Source organism: Podarcis liolepis (genome assembly GCF_965112155.1).
Source record: "Podarcis liolepis genome assembly, chromosome: 17".
NCBI lineage: Eukaryota > Metazoa > Chordata > Lepidosauria > Squamata > Lacertidae > Podarcis > Podarcis liolepis.
In genome coordinates, this window is record NC_139571.1 from 36,275,323 (window position 1) to 36,293,066 (window position 17,744).

Below are 17,744 nucleotides of genomic sequence, written 5' to 3' on the forward strand. Positions count from 1 at the left end.
GCATTTAGATATCAGGTTTTTAGGGGAAATGTAATATTAAACATTACAGAAAATATATTCACAATAACTTGAACCAGTATTTACCAAATAGTAATTTAACAACTTGCTAAGTTTGTCTCTTTTGATAGCTCATTAAAGCTCTGTATGACAGCTGAACAATATGAGTTAATATTTGATAAAAATGCTTATTGGAACTGGCCTTATCTCAGAAGTCTGAATAGTTGCTTTCATTACCTCACTCATTAACCATTGTTTCTGCTTCAGTCCAATATCTAGGTGCTGTGTTTCATCCAATATTTCTTCCAAAGTTAATGGGTGTGTATCACCACGCTGGTGCCGCGTCTAGGGAAAGAAATCATAACTACTTTGAGTTGCTATTAATTTTTTTAAGTAAAACATTAAGAGTACATAAACTATGTGCTGAAGTTGGGTAGCAACGAAATGCAATTTCTTTTAGTTAAAGAACTGAGACACTATTCACAGATTCAGCTCCAGTAATTTACCTCTCTTTATTTATTCTTATCCTGCATGTGTTACAATCAAATCTATTATTTTTTTTAAATATCGACATATAAATGCTCAGAATGCTGTGTACCAACAAATAGGCCAGTGTTGTATCACAAATGTGTTACAACAGCGTTTCAGCAACACTGCATTGCTATTACAGGAATTCAGGTTTTGGATCTTTATTGATAGCCCTTCTAAAATTTGAAATGGTACCTATGCTCATAGGAAAGGAAACCAGCATCTAGGTAACAGGTGGGTGAAATCTCAAGATCAAGGGCACATTGATCTACAGCTTGGCTCTTACCCCAACCAGCCTGTACCAGGTAGCTCTCCTGCTTTGCAACATGGGCAGGGTTGTCAAAACTGAGTTTGGTTAACTCTTATCAAAATGCACATTGGGGAAAGAAGCTCCAATCAATGTAAGTTGTAATAATATCATACTGCACAATGTAGTTAGACCTTCTACCAAATGAGAACAGAACTGCAGAGTTTGACATAGCTCTATTCACTTTCACCAGCAGATCCAAATGCAATAAATGTAATCTTACTCTGTCCACAAAATTACAACTGGACCAGCAGGTCTAATAAACCATTGGACTACAGCCACTCACCCATTTTTTTATTGTATGAACTAAGGTATATATATTAATTCAGATGAATAATGTCCTTACTGTAGCTACAGTGAAAATTAACTTGTACAAAATTATTATTCCAAGCCAGGTGTTAGCCACAATAATACTTTTTATACTTTTTAGCTCATTGCTGCAAACAATGAAATCACAAGAGTTTATATTTTAATGCCTGTGGTTACATAAAAATATAGTTACTTCTTGGTTAGTCACAGATATGTCGTGTACTGCTATGCAAATGAAGAAAAGACTAAATCCTTACTTCAGTGTCTCACATTTCCCTTATGCCTACTTATTCCCTATTAAAACTAGCACTTTTAACCCGGGGTTTAAATAGTCTGTGAGAGACCTATAAACAAAATTGCACCTCTTAATTTCTATAGTCATTTCCGCACAGGAAACAAGGTTTCCAGGATACCAACTGTCAGAGGAAATCAATCAGCTTGTGGTTGTTGTGTGCTGCTAGGTATGGTCATATTTGTGCTTAAATCAGAAGCCTTCAAGGCAGAGCTTAGCTGATACCCTACTCCCATTTCCCACTCTTAAGGATTAAGCAGGAAATGATAGACCTCAGTTGGCAGGCAGAATAGTATCCTCCCCAAAAGCAGCAGAGTTATGCCTGAAAGATATATGCCACTTTTTTGCATCTAGCCATTTTCCTTGTCACATACATTTAATATTGCTGCTGAGATTAAGGAAATTATACTAGAAGGTGCACACTTTATTGTTCTAAATATCTGGAAACAAATGATTATACCTTCATATAATTCACTATTTTTGCAAGGACTCCAAACTTGTAGCCAGATCCACCAGAAAGGGCTTTCAAGTTAAAAGATCCATTGCTGTGATCTGCAAAGGAAAAACATGTTCTCATTTAGGCTAAATATACCCTTCTGTTACCATAACCACAAAGAAAAAGCTACGAGCAAGACCTAGCAGTTCTCATATGCATTACAGTATTTTCAGAAACAGCACTTATTACATGTTTGGAGAAACAAAGATTTTCAAAGCACAGTTCATTATCATAGGAGTAATCTTTATCAATAAACTGTTTGTGACATTTTTAAAGCAGAGTATCTCTTTACAAATTGTGTTACACTGGGAGTTTTGCAAAACTTGGCAGCCTTGGTGTTAACGATATTTACAGATTACCAGCAATGAGCCTCAAGCCTTCCACACAGCATGAATGAGGTTCCCTGCACATGAAACTCTGCAGAAGACATACAGTGGTGCCCCGCAAGACGAATGCCTTGCAAGACAAAAAACTCGCTAGACGAAAGGTTTTTTTGTTCGTGATTTGCCTCGCAAGACGAATTCCCCTATGGGCTTGCTTCGCAAGACGAAAACGTCTTGCGACTTTGTTAAACCGTTTAAACCGTGCTTCGCAAGACGAAAAATTCGCTAGACGGCAAAAATTGCGGAACGAATTAATTTCGTCTTGCGGGGCACCACTGTATTCCCATGGAGTGATCCCACAATGATAAAAAGCATGTAAAGTAAAGCAGTAACACAGGTAGGGCCAAATGGTTATTTATCAGACACTTAAGTGGCATGGTGACTGCATGTGAAGGGGGCTGGAGACAATAAATGCTTCAACCAACTAGTAAATTATTACAGTGGTACCTCGGATTAAATGGGACGCGGGTGGCGCTGTGGGTAAAACCTCAGTGCCTAGGACTTGCTGATCGTAAGGTCGGCGGTTCAAATCCCTGCGGCGGGGTGAGCTCCCGCCGTTCGGTCCCAGCTCCTGCCCACCTAGCAGTTCGAAAGCACCCCTAAGTGCAAGTAGATAGCGGGAAGGTAAACAGCGTTTCTGTATGCGGCACTGGTTCTGGCTCGCCAGTTGCAGCTTCGTCACGCTGGCCACGTGACCCGGAAGTGTCTTCAGACGGCGCCGGCTCCCGGCCTCTTGAGCGAGATGAGCGCGCAACCCTAGAGTCGGACACGACTGGCCCGTACGGGCAGGGGTACCTTTTACCTCGGATTAAGTACTTAATTCGTTCTGGAGGTCCGTTCTTAACCTGAAACTGTTCTTAACCTGAAGCACCACTTTAGCTAATGGGGCCTCCTGCTGCTGCCGCATGATTTCTGTTCTTATCCTGAAGCAAAGTTCTTAACCCGAGGTACTATTTCTGGGTTAGCAGAGTCTATAAGCTGAAGCGAATGTAACCCGAGGTACCACTGTATTACCATATTTTATTGATTGCCTTCTAAACAACCATCTCTAGGTGAAGCACATGAAAGATAATTAAAAACAGTTAAAAGCACAAGAACTGAAACTGTATTATCCGATTGTGTTCATTAGCACTGGCAATTCCTCTTCTGAGTCCTCATGCCTTCAGAAATGAAGCAGGGGAGCATGAGAAACCAGGCCTTTTCAAGCGCAACAGCACACTTAAGGAATTGTCTTCCAATGTATAGCCTCCACAAGCAATGAAAACCTATTCTGGATAGCTTTTGAATACTGATGCTTTTATTCTGATACTGCTTTTTAATGTATTATTCTGCTACTTTTTTACCTTATGTGATTGGATTCATATATTGTTTATTGCATCTTTTTGGAGGGGAACCCCAACCCCCTGGGATCAGATGGTGGGAGAGACAAGAGGACGAAAGAAGAAGTCCTGTTGCGCAAGCAGAATTCCTTACACTAACTAGACAACTTTATTAGGGACAACCATCTGTCTATAAGGCAGCTGAGGGTCCACCAGACCCAGAAATAGCAGGATATGAGATGACATACAGTAATAAATAAAATCTCCCTAATTGTCCCATGTCTTACAGACTGTAAATAGAAATTAAACTGCCTCCCAATTTCTCTAGCACTAACCAAGCCAAATAAGCATATATTTTAGATCCCACATGCAAGAAAAGGCCACTGAATTCTTTAGGCTCTGAAAAGTTGCCAGCTCTCTCAAATCCTTCCCAGTAACATTCATTCTAGTACCACAAGTCCATTGGCCCTGGGTTTCCAACAGCAAAACCATTTGTTGAACTAGAGTTGCCATATTTCAAAAAGTGAAAATCCGGACACAAAAATAAAATAAAACAAAAATTTAGTTTTGGAATTATTTTAAAGGAAATTTGCAAAAAAAAACCCCAACACTTCCGACATAGGTTGGCATACGTCCAGATTTTCCTGGACACTCAAGAGATTTCTGCCCAAGCGCTGTTACAGATGGCAAAATCCCAGCTGTGTCCGGTAAATTTCGAACATGTGGCAATCTTATCTGGATTCATGTGCCAGAAAAGACCATTAACTAAAAATAATTTTACCACATCTGACCCAGTGGAAAGTCTCTGCAATTACTGTATCAAACAAAGTGGTCGAGTGAACTGGATAAATGTATTTTAGACTGACTTAGGGTAAAAATCAGACTCCTGGCAATGAATGAAAATTTGAGATTTATCTCAGTTATTATGCAGTATAACAATTCACAGGCTGATTTTCTCTACACACTGTACCCAAGGAATCTCATAATAGTAAAATACAATAAAAACAAAACTACAAGCAAAACCATCAGTAAATTATTAAAATAATGTGAACAGACTATAACAAAGGCAGTAGTTAATTAAAAGAATGCTACAGTGAAACAGTCTTCTGTTCTTATGGAAAGGCAACCAGTGATTGGGTCAGGAATACCTCCATAAGGAGACGGTTCCATAATCCCTTCCCACAGCCAAGAAGATTATATTTTCTCATGCCCCCTCACCATACTTCTGATGGTACAGAGTTCTTGAATGTATTTGTATAGTTGAAAGCAAATTTAGTAACCCCATTCCCAAGCCATTAAGCTGTTGTTGTTGTTTTGCTTTATTTCAGATTGGCCTAGCTTTGCTCTTTTTTTAAATTTAATAAATGGATTTATTAAAGGATTTTCATAGTTAACAATGTCTCTGTTTTTAATTCATAGAGTCAGTTATATTAAAATGAAATATTGTTTTAACTGGAATTGATAGTTTCTCTTCCTTGGTGTACTCCTACTGAAAAAGTAAAGGAAAATGTACACCCAAAACTACTTAGCATGATGGCTTTTTAATCACTTTTATACAAGTAGTCAAAGTGATAACAAATTCAGTTTTCTTTCCTAAGTGGTAATACGAATCCATTGAAACAGAACACTGGCATTATTTTCAGATATATTTTGTGGAAAACAAAAACCTAAATTTCTAATTTTCCAGAGGTTATTCTGTTTTTGGCTTATTTCTTTTTTGTTGTTAATAATAATCTCTGGTATTTTGCTAGCTGCCTTAAGATGCTAGAAAAACAGCCTACAATATTTTAAAGAAAGACAGAATAACAAATTTGGACACATTTTGAAGAATTCAAAACACATTGTAATTCTCATAACTATCACCTGGTCTTCCCTGTCTATTTCAGCTATAGAAACGGGTCAGAAAGCAACAAAAGAAAAAAGGTAAATATTACGGATACAATTCACAAACTACGATGTAGTTTCAAATATTTCAATGCCTTTTACCATAAATGGTTGACAAAGCAGAAAAGACAAAATGTGTGTCTGTGTGAGTGTACATAATAATATAGGAAATTTAGATCAGGCAGTAAATCTCTTCTATTAAGATTCTGACTAGTTATGGATGGTTCGCACCAGCTTGGTATGTCATTAAAAGAGCAAAGAAACCTGAAGGCATTAACACAATAAGTGCCTTGCTCGGATCAAAGCAAAAGCACAAAAGGCCACATTATTTATAAATATATTTAATGGTTAAAGGAGCTTCTGGGGGAATGGCAAGGCAGGGGAAGAAGATCTAGACAGATACCCTCTACATTTCAGATTTATGAATGATTTCCTCCTCGAGTAGGGGTCTGATGCAAATGAGCATAAAGGAAGTTGTCAGCTGCGTTCTGCTTCAGCCAATAGCAGCAGAGCTCCATTTTAGCTGTACCCGAGGCTGTATTAAACAGCAGATCAGCACTGTTCCAGCATCCTTTCTAAAAAGAGGTAGGTTTATACCTTTTTTAAACTGTTGTACAATTATTATCTGAAGGCAAAACAGATTTTTTAAAATAAATCAAAGCATGCAAGACCCCTATCTACAATTTTTTTAAAAAAAATACAAACTGTTTACTTTCTCTTGCATCTAAAGCTGGATTATGTGCTGCTTAAATGCAGAGACGCTTCTCTTGTGCTAATAGAGAATCTTACCATCTGTGCATTCATGAAGAATTGATGACCATCCATCTTACAGAGAGAGCCCAACACACCCAGTAATATTCTGTGATCAAAATCCCTTTGAGGCAACGTGTGACCTACTAATTAATCTAATTTTGCCTGGTAAAAGCTACTGTTAAATAAATATGAAATAAGGCTGTGCTAGTAAGATTCTTTTGTCCTCAAATTTAAACTATCGCTAAACTGCACACAAAAAATGCTATTAACCAAACCCACTAAGCTGGAATCTTGGACTAGCCTTAACCCTTAGCACTTAGCTATTGTACCTCTTCCAAGATGGATCACTGACATGGGATTCTGCTAGTTCAAGTGTGAAGTGATTATTGTTTTGGGCTGAAATACTATATCCTCTAATTTGGGAGTAAGCCCCACTGAAACCAGAGGGGCTTCAGAGTAAACATGAGCTGTTAAGTTTTATGTTGTACTGGTTCATTTAACATTACAATTCCATGCATGTCTATTCAGATGTAAGCCCCACTGAGTTCAATGGGTCTTACTCTCAGATAAGTGGGTATAAGACTGCAGAGAAGATCGTCCTTAAAAACATGTTCTCGTATGTTTCCATACGGAACTTCTTTAAAATGACCTAGAGAACCTACTTTGCAAGTCATGTGCTTTTACTGCTTTCCATATGGCTAAGTAAAAATAAGTCAAGCAGAAAGTACATACAAATAATCATGAAATATTTAACTGTCATTTGATTGTGTGGGCACACAATGAAGTGCACACATACATATATATATATTTACCTTACTGTAAAACCAAACATTTTGTTTCAAAATTTTAATCTCAAGGTAGTAAAAGAAAGAACCCTTCCAAAGCATAATTGTCAGCATGTAAATACAAATGCCCATTCTTAAAACAATCAGTATTGGACAGTAATACATTTACTGATTTACTAAGCACCATCATGTCTTTATACCACATTCTATCAGGGCTAATCCTCCTGGCACAAGTACTATTTAAAAATAAAAGGCAGTCACTCCCTTGATAGCCATGTCTGAAGCTCTCTTAAATAGTTACATTTATATTTCACCCTTCCCCTAAATATTATTGAAATATGTTGTTTTTAAGTCTTTGTACAAACTTATAACAACATAATACCACCAGTAGCAATCATTAATCGGATTACAATCAGTTTTTTAAACCACTGTACTCTGCTTTTTCAACTAAAATGAAACACAGCCTCATACATTATTCACACACCCCAAAAATACGTCAGGTTGTTGATATTTAGGCCAAATAGATATATAGGATTCCTTTCATAGAAAAGCAATCAGTAGGCAACAATACCTTTATGACCTATGGACTCATCAGGCTTTTCTAATAATTTAGGCCATGCACTTTGTTCATAATTTTATATACTTCCCAAGCTCTGTTGCCTCTATTTACAGCAGTAAAATGTTGGATCCTATGTGTCAGTTGTGGCTAAACAGGAACCTTCAAAACATGGCCCAATCTCTTATCACTGCACTACCACCATTGGGCACAAGCACCTGCTAGAGGCACCGTGGGCAATTAGGTGTTTTGTTTTCTTTCCTGTATCTTGCGTTATTTGGCAGGATCAAAGTACAATAGGAATCCAAATGCTCTTTTTATTGTGGGTGTTTTGCTTCCTCTTCTCCCCTGCTCTTGATAATTTGGAGCACACTGTAGGTCCTGCTTCAAAATTAAACTGATCAAATTAAGCTCATGGCAGTTCTTTCCAGGAAATTCAATAAATCCCAACACTCTTAGCTTTTCATGTTCATATTTTCAACACACAGCTGGGCAGTCTATATACCAGTGGAGAGCTGGAAAGGAAAGCTGTTCTCACTAGTTAAGACTCTTGCCTATGTCTATGTAGTGTGTTACCAAAAGGGCTTTGTCTTTTTGTCTCCACTAAAACTGCCTTTGGAAGAAATGACAGAAGCTCTCCATAGCCAAGTCCAGCCATCTTTCTGTGACAAGTATTACCAGCTGCCAGGGTTCGAAATTAGCAGGGTGCCAGGCGCATTTTGTGCCTAAAGATTCTCTATTTGTGAGCACCTCAAAAAGTCTGGGTGCCGTTTTTCGTGCCTGGCTGACACTCAAGGATCACTGAAATGTATGTGCTTTGAAACCTCAAAGTATTTGATAAGGATAGACAATAAGTTAAGGAGTTTAACAATAAAGAGTAGAATATTTTGAAAACTGAAGTATGGTACCAATATTTTAATTCTAAACACCAATCTAAGCATGTATTAACAGTTTATGCTAAAAATGTGATCTTAACAATGTGTCACTTGTGTGAATTGCGTATTAGTTCATGCTTATCAAAATAATAAATAAAAAGTGTTGCCACCCCACCCCCTCAGTGACAGCTAGACGTTCTGTGTTGGAGCCCACAACCCATGTCCCAGAAGCCTTTTGGCTCCTAGCTTTTCTATCCAAGTTTGTAACACTGCCTGCTGCTCAATGATGCCATGTGAGGTCTAGTTACCTCTAAAACAGAAGAGCCTAGCTGTGGCTCTTACTTCCAAGACTGTTCTTCCATCATGCACTAACAAGCAGGCTCTTTTCTCTATGTTGATTTTTCTGATGGGGCAATTTTCCCAAATCCCCCCCCCCCCCCGCAAGGCAGAAAAATCCAGCAGACGGATGACTAGACTGGTGGGTGAACTGTAGTCTAGAACTGCTTACATCGAAGACACAAAGGCAGTATCGGTGCTCTCCCATTCTACAACAGGGATGGGGAATGGAGAACATTAGGTGTCCCCCCCCCCAACAAGATGATCAAGCTCCTCAAGCTTTGGGTGTGTAGCTCAAAGCTGTAGTCCAAAGCTCTCTTGCATTTACTACTGAGGCTTCATGTGAGTGGGGAGTGGGGCTGTCATGCAGCTTAAGAGACCATGTTGGCCAATACATTTCAATATTACTTTTCTGATCATTGTTGAGCAGGAGCCTAGAGGCTTGGGATCCATGGCATTCCCTGACTGTTAGGTGCACAGATAATAAAGCAGAGCTAGAACAGTTTTGGGAGTAGTCCTAATATTGAGATGGCGACCCCAATGGCCTCTAGTAGGTCTTCTCTTTTGGCGATAGTAGCTGTGGGTTGTGTGTGGAGGATGTCTCACAGCCAAAGGAGTGTGAGTGGGGGTTTGTCAGCTCCATCCAATTCCCCACCCCCATTTTGAGCTCTCTCACTGGGTTGTGTTGGTGTATGCTTGCAGGTGAGGAGTCCAACGGGAGCTTGCTTTCCATAAGCAGACAGGATTTCTCTCTCTCTCTCTCTCTCTCTCTCTCTCTCTCTCTCGATTTGACTGGGGAAGCCTCTTCTCAACCAAGTCAATCCAGAATTCTGTCTTCCAAGGCCCAGAGATGGAGACTTTCCCTGTGCCAATTACTATCTTTCTCTAGAGATCTCAAGAAGAAACTAAGATCTCATTTTTAAAAAGTTGTACTTCACATTGAGAGCCACTGGTTTAACTCTTATCTCATTAGCTCCTACAATTAGACCATAAAGAGTTCAACAATCTAAGCAAATAAAGAGAGAGGCACCATTATAAATGTGAGAGTACCAAACAAATAGCACACAATGCAAAGTTATTTGGACCTTATTGTGTTAATCAAACTCATTTAAAAATAGAACTGTGATTAATAGCACTAGCCTACATTTTACTCTTTAGGTAAAAACATGGGCTAGAAAAGGATTCTAGCATTTGTTTTGACCTCGAGAGTATGACTGTCATGGCAATTACAATTTTTGTTAAACTTCCAATAAATGTTATACATTCACAAAAGCAAGGTCTTCATTGATGCTCAGAGCCCTTTAAACAGCAATATATCCTTCTGATTTTGATGTCTGGCTGTTATTTGTACCAAAAGCTGCCATTTCAGAGAATTATATGAAGTGACCAACATTAATCTGTACTACTTGGATTACTATGACCCAGAAGACATATGGGCCTTGTTCAAATGATCAGATCTTAGCTTATTTGGCTGAAATATGTGCTAGCCTTTTGCCTGCACATGCTGCTCCTTCCTTTTCCTCTGTGCACTGTAATTAAACCCAGAAGTCTCTCATTGACCATAGTTCTAAACCAAGAAACTGTTGTTTTGGAGTTTTTGAACAAGGCATGGTAAGAAATTGATTTAACACCTTAGTTTGTTCTGAACCTGGGAATCAGAGAGCTAAAATCAACAATGCCTAAATGCAACCAGAATGGACATCTTGTGTACAATACAGCCCCAAATCTTCTCCAAAGGTCTGAGATACTATTAGTGCAGATTTGGAAGGGTATGCGGGAAGCAGAGGGGAATAAAGGGCATTTCCATTGTATGAGTAGACATTAATCTAGACACAAATCTTGGTGACCTTTAAAAAGTTCTCTAAAGCTGCAAACCTATGCTAATTTACTTGGGATGAAGCCCCATTGAACTTAGTGGGACTTACTTCTGCATAGAAATACACTGTGATGTGAATTATGACCAAAGAATTATATTCTAAACACTAGAACTTAATTCAAACAAAATGACTAAGTTTGGCATGCCAGTCAGCCAAGCAGTCAAATATGGCCAAATATTCCATGAAGTCAAGATTGTCATTGGCTGTGTTAGCATGTAATGCTAACTCATGATTTGTTTAAGCCACTGTATGTCCAACAAACCACAAACTGTCTCACAGATGGCCAAACATGGCTTGTTTCTCCAATGATTGGTTTGTTTTCCAACTGTTTTTGTCTCATGCCTCTATAGCTTACAGGGGTCAGCAAACTTTTTCAGCAGGGAGCTGGTCCACTGTCCATCAGACCTGGGGGGGGGGCAGACTGTATTTTGAAAAAAATAATGTATTCCTATGCCCCACAAATAACCCAGAGAAGCATTTTAAATAAAAGCACACATTCTACTCATGTAAAAAAGCCAGGCAGGCCCCACAAATAACCCAGAGATGCATTTTAAATAAAAGGACACATTCTACTCATGTAAAAACACGCTGATTCCCAGACCGTCTGCGGGCTGGATTTAGAAGGCGATTGGGCCGGAACTGGCCCCCGGGCCTTAGTTTGCCAACCCATGGCTTAGTGAGAGGGGTGGTCATATAAACTATGGCTAAGCAAGAATGCAGACATATCCAAGCAAAGTTAGTAAGCCAGCTTGTTAGCCAACAATAAACCGTGATTTTACATCACACTTTGTTGTGAGAAAACAAACCATAGTCAGTCTGCTGATCTAGGTTTGGACATTCAAACAAACCACACTGTGGCTAAATGAACCACGGTTTAGCATTATATATAAACTAGCCATTGTACAGCTGGCAATTTACCAATTTATTTCATCATGGTGTCATTCACTAGCAAGATCAAGAGTGAAGTCTGCTTGCTCCCTAGCCCTATAGCAGTCACAGAGAAAGCTTCTACTGCTGCTTATCCACAGGCAACTACTGCCTAGGACTTCATCTTGTTTACTGAAGGAACCAAAGAATTTATGGCCTGCACAAGTGCTTTTAAAAACTATTTTTTTGTTTTTCAATAGTTGCTGTTACTTGGCTTATCTTTCTGTTTTACTTTACTTTTTTTAAACAACAACAACAACAACAACAACAACAACTGTAGGCTGACCATGTTTCAGGATGAAACTGAGAGAACTGATCAGTAAATTGTTCACATTTATACAAACTTTACCCAACATTAAAAATGATAGCAATTACCATTTTGTAAGTTAATTGGGTTGGGGGGGGGAGAGGTTAACTTGTTTTTACAATTTGCAAAATGTCAAACCTGTTTTTTGTTCTAATAAAGTTGATTTCAAAATACATGACCATTATTTGACAGTATCTGTCCAATCAAATGTCTAGTCCTACGCATGACTGATGCAGTCTTGCAATACAGTAAGAAACATAAAGTAAGCACTATGATCCAAAACTTTGCTTTATTTGAAATAAAACTGAATTAATGTACCTGCAGGTCAACACCGTTATATAAAACTATAGCAAGAAACATGAACAAACAATTAGCCGATTAAACAACACAACCTAGCTCAAACTATTTACATAGGAAGAAACAGTTCTATTTTGTTGGTGACAGGAAAAAGCATAAAAATTTAACAACAAAGGAAAATCACCAACTTTCCTGTTTGTATATTTCAACACACAGAGCTGGTGCAGAGACGGAAGTTGGAAGACTCTCTCAACATGGCAACATTCAACAATAGCCGTTGGAATGAAACTACATCCCTCTACCAATATCTTGGTTTTCAAGTGCAGAAGATTTATCCTTTCCATGACAACTGGAACACTGCCTGCTTTGTCATTTTGGTCATATTTATATTTACTGTAATATGTTTGGTGGTGCTAGCTTTCTTATATGAGCTGCTTGACTGCTGCTGCTGTGTGAAAAACAAAACTATGAAAGACTTGGAGAATGAACCAAACCCTGTTAGATCTATGATGGACAGCTTCAGGAAACGTGAAACAGAAGTGGTGTAGCAATGGACTGTTTTGCTAGCACCTGCAACAAAACCTATGTTCAATATTATAATAAAGCTGCTTGCAACTTTTGACCAAGCAAGTCAGATTCTGCTTAGCCTTAAATATCATTAGCACCATTTTTTGTTCACTGGTGGATAGAAACTTGAAGAGTTCACAAAATGCTTAATACTGGGATGATCAATCACAGTGTTATGTGAAAATGGATTTTATGTAAAAGTGGTTTCTTTGTTGGTTTTACAATGAAAACCTGTTGACTAGATTGGAGTAAAATTTTGTTCATCTGACCAATTATGTCTACTGCTTAATTTATTTAAAAAATAAATATTATTGTCATTCAATATTTCTTTCCCAAGGCAGGCAACAAGTAATAACATATAAAAAGACAAAGTAAAGTGTATAAAAACAGCAGAGTAAAAAATAGCACTAAGACTGATTCTATTTTTAAAGTATTTGTCATAGTCTGAAAGCTTATCAAACCCAAAGAAGTATAGTGTCAGGGAACTGCCATCAGAGCATCAGGTGGTGGAGGGACTCAGGCAGGATGAAAGAGACTCAACTGCTGAAGCAGGGACCAGCAGGGGGAGGAGTGGGTCTCTGAGGGAATGCGAGCAGGAGGGAGGGCTCAGGGAGGCTTCCAGCGAGAACAGTGGGGAGGTATCGGAGTCTCCCATAGGCAGACCCACGCCTCGCAGGAAACTGTCACGCCGTGAGTCCAGGAGACGCGTTTCCGTTAAGGAACTTCTTTGCTGGAAACGCTTCCGCAGACAGCCACTGTCGGACTCTACTAGTGACTAGAGCAGACATGTCTGAGGAGCTCCGTCACACACGGAGGTTTGTGGGGTCGCACAAACTCTGAGGGAGCACGTTTTCACGCACAAGCAGCTAATCAAACCCTCACAGCAGTCCGACAGTCTTTGTACGCTGCCTGTGCAAGAGAAGGCATCATGAGCGAACCAACCGGAACCGGAGGAGCAGGGGCTGGAGCTGGTCCAAGCTTGGAAGATAGATACCGAGCGTTGGAGGTTCAACTGGCCCTGCAGACGGCGAGGTTGGAGGAGAGAAGGGCTCAGGATGCAGACAAGAAGGGGAGAGCCACGCAATTCCCCAGAAAGGTACCAGGATTGGTGCAGAAATTTGGGGGGGACCCCAAGGACTACCATGCTTTTAGGACAGAGATGCAATATGCCCTTAATGTGCAGTTTGATGAGTTCCCTGATGAGGAATCGCGAGTTGCTTTTGTAATTGGGCATCTTGAGAAAGGGGCTAGAGACTGGGTTCGACCCCTAATGGCAACGCACAATGACATACTAAAGGACACAATGAAGTTCTTTCGTGCAATGGATCTCATGTTTTCCAGCGATATTGAGGAAGGGGTGGTGCGCAGACAGCTAATGGCTTGTAAGCAGGGAAGTCGATCGGTCCGTGAATATTGGACTGAGTTTACCATGCTGATTCACAGACTGAGTTGGGATTTATCGGCGGCTCCCGTTCAAATGCTATTTGAAGAAGGTCTTTCTTCGGGGGTGAAAGACGAGCTGGCACGGAGCCCCAGGGCGGAATCTATGGATCAGCTGACCAAATCTGCGCTGACCATAGGAGCGCGGCAGGAGGCAAGAGCCTTGGAGAGGCGGGAAGGGAGAGGGGAACGTTGGAAGGAGTTCCGCATTCCAGACATTCCTGAGCCAGCTTTCCCGCCGGCAGAGCCGATGGAAATCGGAACAGCGCGCGCGCGCGCATTTTCAAAAACCAGCGAGGGAGCTAAGAAGGAGGGAAAGGGCCCCCGGAAATGCTATCTCTGCCAACAGCCAGGCCACTTTGCCAGAGTCTGCCCCCAGAGGAAGGAATGGCAAGGGATGGTGGGAGCTGTTGAGGGGGGAGAAGAAGGGGGAGCGGAGCAGGTAAAAGCCAACGCCTGGTTGCCACAATTGGGGCACTGCAGCCAGGCCAAAGAGCAGTGAAAGTGCCCGTGCCAGAAGCTCCTCGACCTGCTCTAGTGATTGAAGTGTCGCTAGAGCTGCAGAATGGGCACCCCCTAAAAATAAAGGCGCTATTGGACTCAGGCAGCTCCTGCAATTTTATGAGCAAGGAGTTTGCTGCTGAACACCAGATACAGACCATCCCTTTAAGCAACCCCCTGCAGGTGACCACGATTGATGGCAGGGAGTTGTTGGGAGGAGGAGTCCGCTTGCAGACTGTCCCAATGATAATGAGGGTGGCAAGGCACACAGAACTGATAGCGTTTAATGTGGCCACCCTGGGAGGCGCTCCCATTATTTTGGGAATGAGCTGGCTAGCTCTACATGATCCGCTGGTTGGCTGGCATCAAAGAGTGGTGTCCTTTGGTTCAGCACATTGCCTAGAACACTGCAAAGGGGAGAAGGGTTCAGCAGGGGCCCAAGCCACCCTAGCAGGGACTGAAGTAATGGAGAAGGTGAAGGTACCACCACAGTATGCAGATCTCAGCGACGTGTTCAGCGAGAAGGAAGCTGACCAACTACCACCTCATAGACCCTTTGATTGTCAGATCAATTTACTCCCAGGAGCACAGCTTCCCGTGGGCAAGTTGTATGCCATGTCAGACAGGGAAATGCAGGAGTTGCGAGGGTTCATTGACAAGAACCTGAAGAGAGGCTTCATCAGAGAGTCCAAAGCAGCAGGGGGGAGCCCAGTGTTCTTTGTGGACAAAAAAAATGCGGACAAGCCGAGACTTGTATGTGATTTTAGGCGGCTGAATGCAGTGACTGAACCGGTGGCGTTCCCTATGCCCAGAATTGATGATATTTTGACCAGGGTGAGGAAGGGAAAGATTTTCACAAAGCTGGATCTAAGGGGGGCGTACAACCTGATACGCATAAGGAAAGGGGATGAATGGAAAACCACCATGTTTACCCCTTTGGGGGCGTTTGAATACCTCGTTATGCCATTTGGATTACAAGCAGGCTCCGCGTGTTTTCAATCTTTTATGAACCACGTGCTGGGCCCTTTGCTCTACAAGAATTGCGTTGCCTTTCTAGATGATGTGTTGGTGTATTCTGAGAATGAGGAGCAACATGTGAGAGACGTCAGAGAAGTGTTGAGCAGACTGCAAGCCAACAGGCTGTGGGTCAAACTGGAGAAGTGTCGGTTCCATACCAAGGAGGTGGAATTCCTGGGGTACCGCCTGTCAGACAAGGGATTGGCCATGGATCCCGGCAAGGTACAGGCAGTGCTGGAATGGAAAACACCCAAAACCAAGAAGGATGTGCAGAGGTTCCTAGGGTTTGGAAACTTTTATCGTAAGTTCATCCGCAACTTCGCCCATCTGACGGCGCCCATCACTGACTGTCTCAGCAGTAAAAAGAAGTTTGTATGGACGGCGGAGGCGGAGCGAGCGTTTGAGGAACTGAAAAGGGCCTTCGCCTCTGAAGAACAACTTCTGCATGTGGATTTACGAAAGAAGCTAAGGGTTGAAACAGACGCATCTGACAGAGCCATAGGGGCGGTGCTTCTTCTGCAGCCGGGGAAGGAGGAGTCAGAGTGGCGTCCGTGTGCCTTCTTCTCGCGGAAGCTGAACAAATCCGAGAGGAACTACACGGTGTACGACCGAGAACTGCTTGCTATTCATGAGGCGTTCCGGAGATGGAGGCATCTGCTAGTTGGTGCACAACATAAAGTGCAAGTGTGCACGGACCATAAAAATCTAGAGTACTGGAGAACGGCGCGAGTGCTCAACCAAAGGCAGTTGAGATGGGCCCAAGAGTTCTCCAAATTTAACTTTGAGATTTGTTATGTGCCAGGCCCAGAGAATGTTAGGGCGGACGCTCTCTCACGCAAACCTGAATATTTGGAGGGGGAGGGAGCACCCGAAGAAACCCATATCATTCCAGAGGACCGCTGGGTGTGTGGGGCGACTTTGGTGGGGCAAAGGGAATTGGTAGAGGGTACGGTGCAGGATGCATACGCCCAGGGGAAACTCAGGGATCTCAGAGGGGAGGAAGACAAATCCGGTGGTTTTGAGGAGAGAAATGGGGCATTGTATTATAAGGGAGCGTTATATATACCTGAAGGGGAATTGAGGGAGAAGGTACTCAAGCAGCTGCACGATAGCCCCACAGCAGGGCACTTTGGGCAACACAAAACCATGTGGCTGGTTACCAGGGAATTTTGGTGGCCCAAGGTCAGGGAAGATGTGCGGGAGTATGTGAGAGGGTGTGAACAATGCCAAAGAGCCAAGGGGGAGAGGCGGGCGCCGGCTGGTTTATTAGAACCACTGCCCACACCTGAGAGACCGTGGGAAGCAGTGGCAATAGATTTCATGACTGATCTGCCAAGGTCTAGAGGGAAAACAGCCATCATGGTTGTAGTAGACCTGTTAACTAAAATGGCCCACTTCATAGCCTGCTCACATGCGGTTACAGCAGAAGAAACCGCCAAATTGTTTGTAGAGAATGTGTTTAGGTTGCATGGCGCCCCCTTGAGGGTGGTTTCAGACCGAGGGAAACAATTTACTTCCAGGTTCTGGAGGAAGCTCATGAGCTTACTGCATGTAGAGGTTAATTTCTCGACGGCCCGTCATCCTGAAACCAACGGGCAGGCGGAAAGAGCAAATGGGGTTCTCCAACAATATTTGAGGTGTTATGTTAATGACAGAGAGAATGATTGGGTGGAGAAGTTGGCGTTGGCAGAATTTGCCTACAACAATGCAGAGAACGTGTCCACGGGGATGAGCCCCTTTTTGGCTAATCACGGGTGCCATCCCAGAGCCTTCCCAGGGGGGGAGGGGGAGAACTGGAGCGTTCCAGCTGCAGAACAGTTCGTGGAAGAAATGGAAGCGATCCATCGCCAGCTCCAACTCAATTTAAACAGGGCTAAGGAGGAATATAAGAGGCAGGCAGACAAAAACAGAAGGGAAGGCGAAAGCATCAGGGTGGGGGACCAGGTGTGGCTGTCAACCCAAGGGTTGCCATTCAAAGGAGGTTGTAAGAA

The 17,744-nt window shown here is 42.0% G+C and overlaps 2 protein-coding genes across 5 annotated transcripts in view; one reads left to right on the forward strand and one right to left on the reverse strand.

Moving 5' to 3' along the window:
* Positions 1-17,744, reverse strand: part of GTF2E2 (general transcription factor IIE subunit 2) — a 34,063-nt gene that overhangs the window by 10,345 nt on the left and 5,974 nt on the right. For all 4 annotated transcript variants that reach the window (XM_083481956.1, XM_083481955.1, XM_083481957.1 and 1 more), the window contains 2 exons: positions 1,894-1,985; positions 235-342 (listed from right to left, as the gene is read on the reverse strand). In XM_083481956.1, coding sequence (XP_083338082.1) covers positions 235-342; positions 1,894-1,985 — 200 coding nt within the window. The remainder of the gene's footprint in view (positions 1-234; positions 343-1,893; positions 1,986-17,744) is intronic.
* On the forward strand, positions 5,926-13,067 carry SMIM18 (small integral membrane protein 18). The gene is made up of 2 exons (XM_083482047.1): positions 5,926-6,100; positions 12,445-13,067. The coding sequence occupies exons 1-2, from the start codon at positions 5,941-5,943 to the stop codon at positions 12,774-12,776; spliced, it is 492 nt and encodes a 163-aa protein (XP_083338173.1). The 5' UTR covers positions 5,926-5,940; the 3' UTR covers positions 12,777-13,067.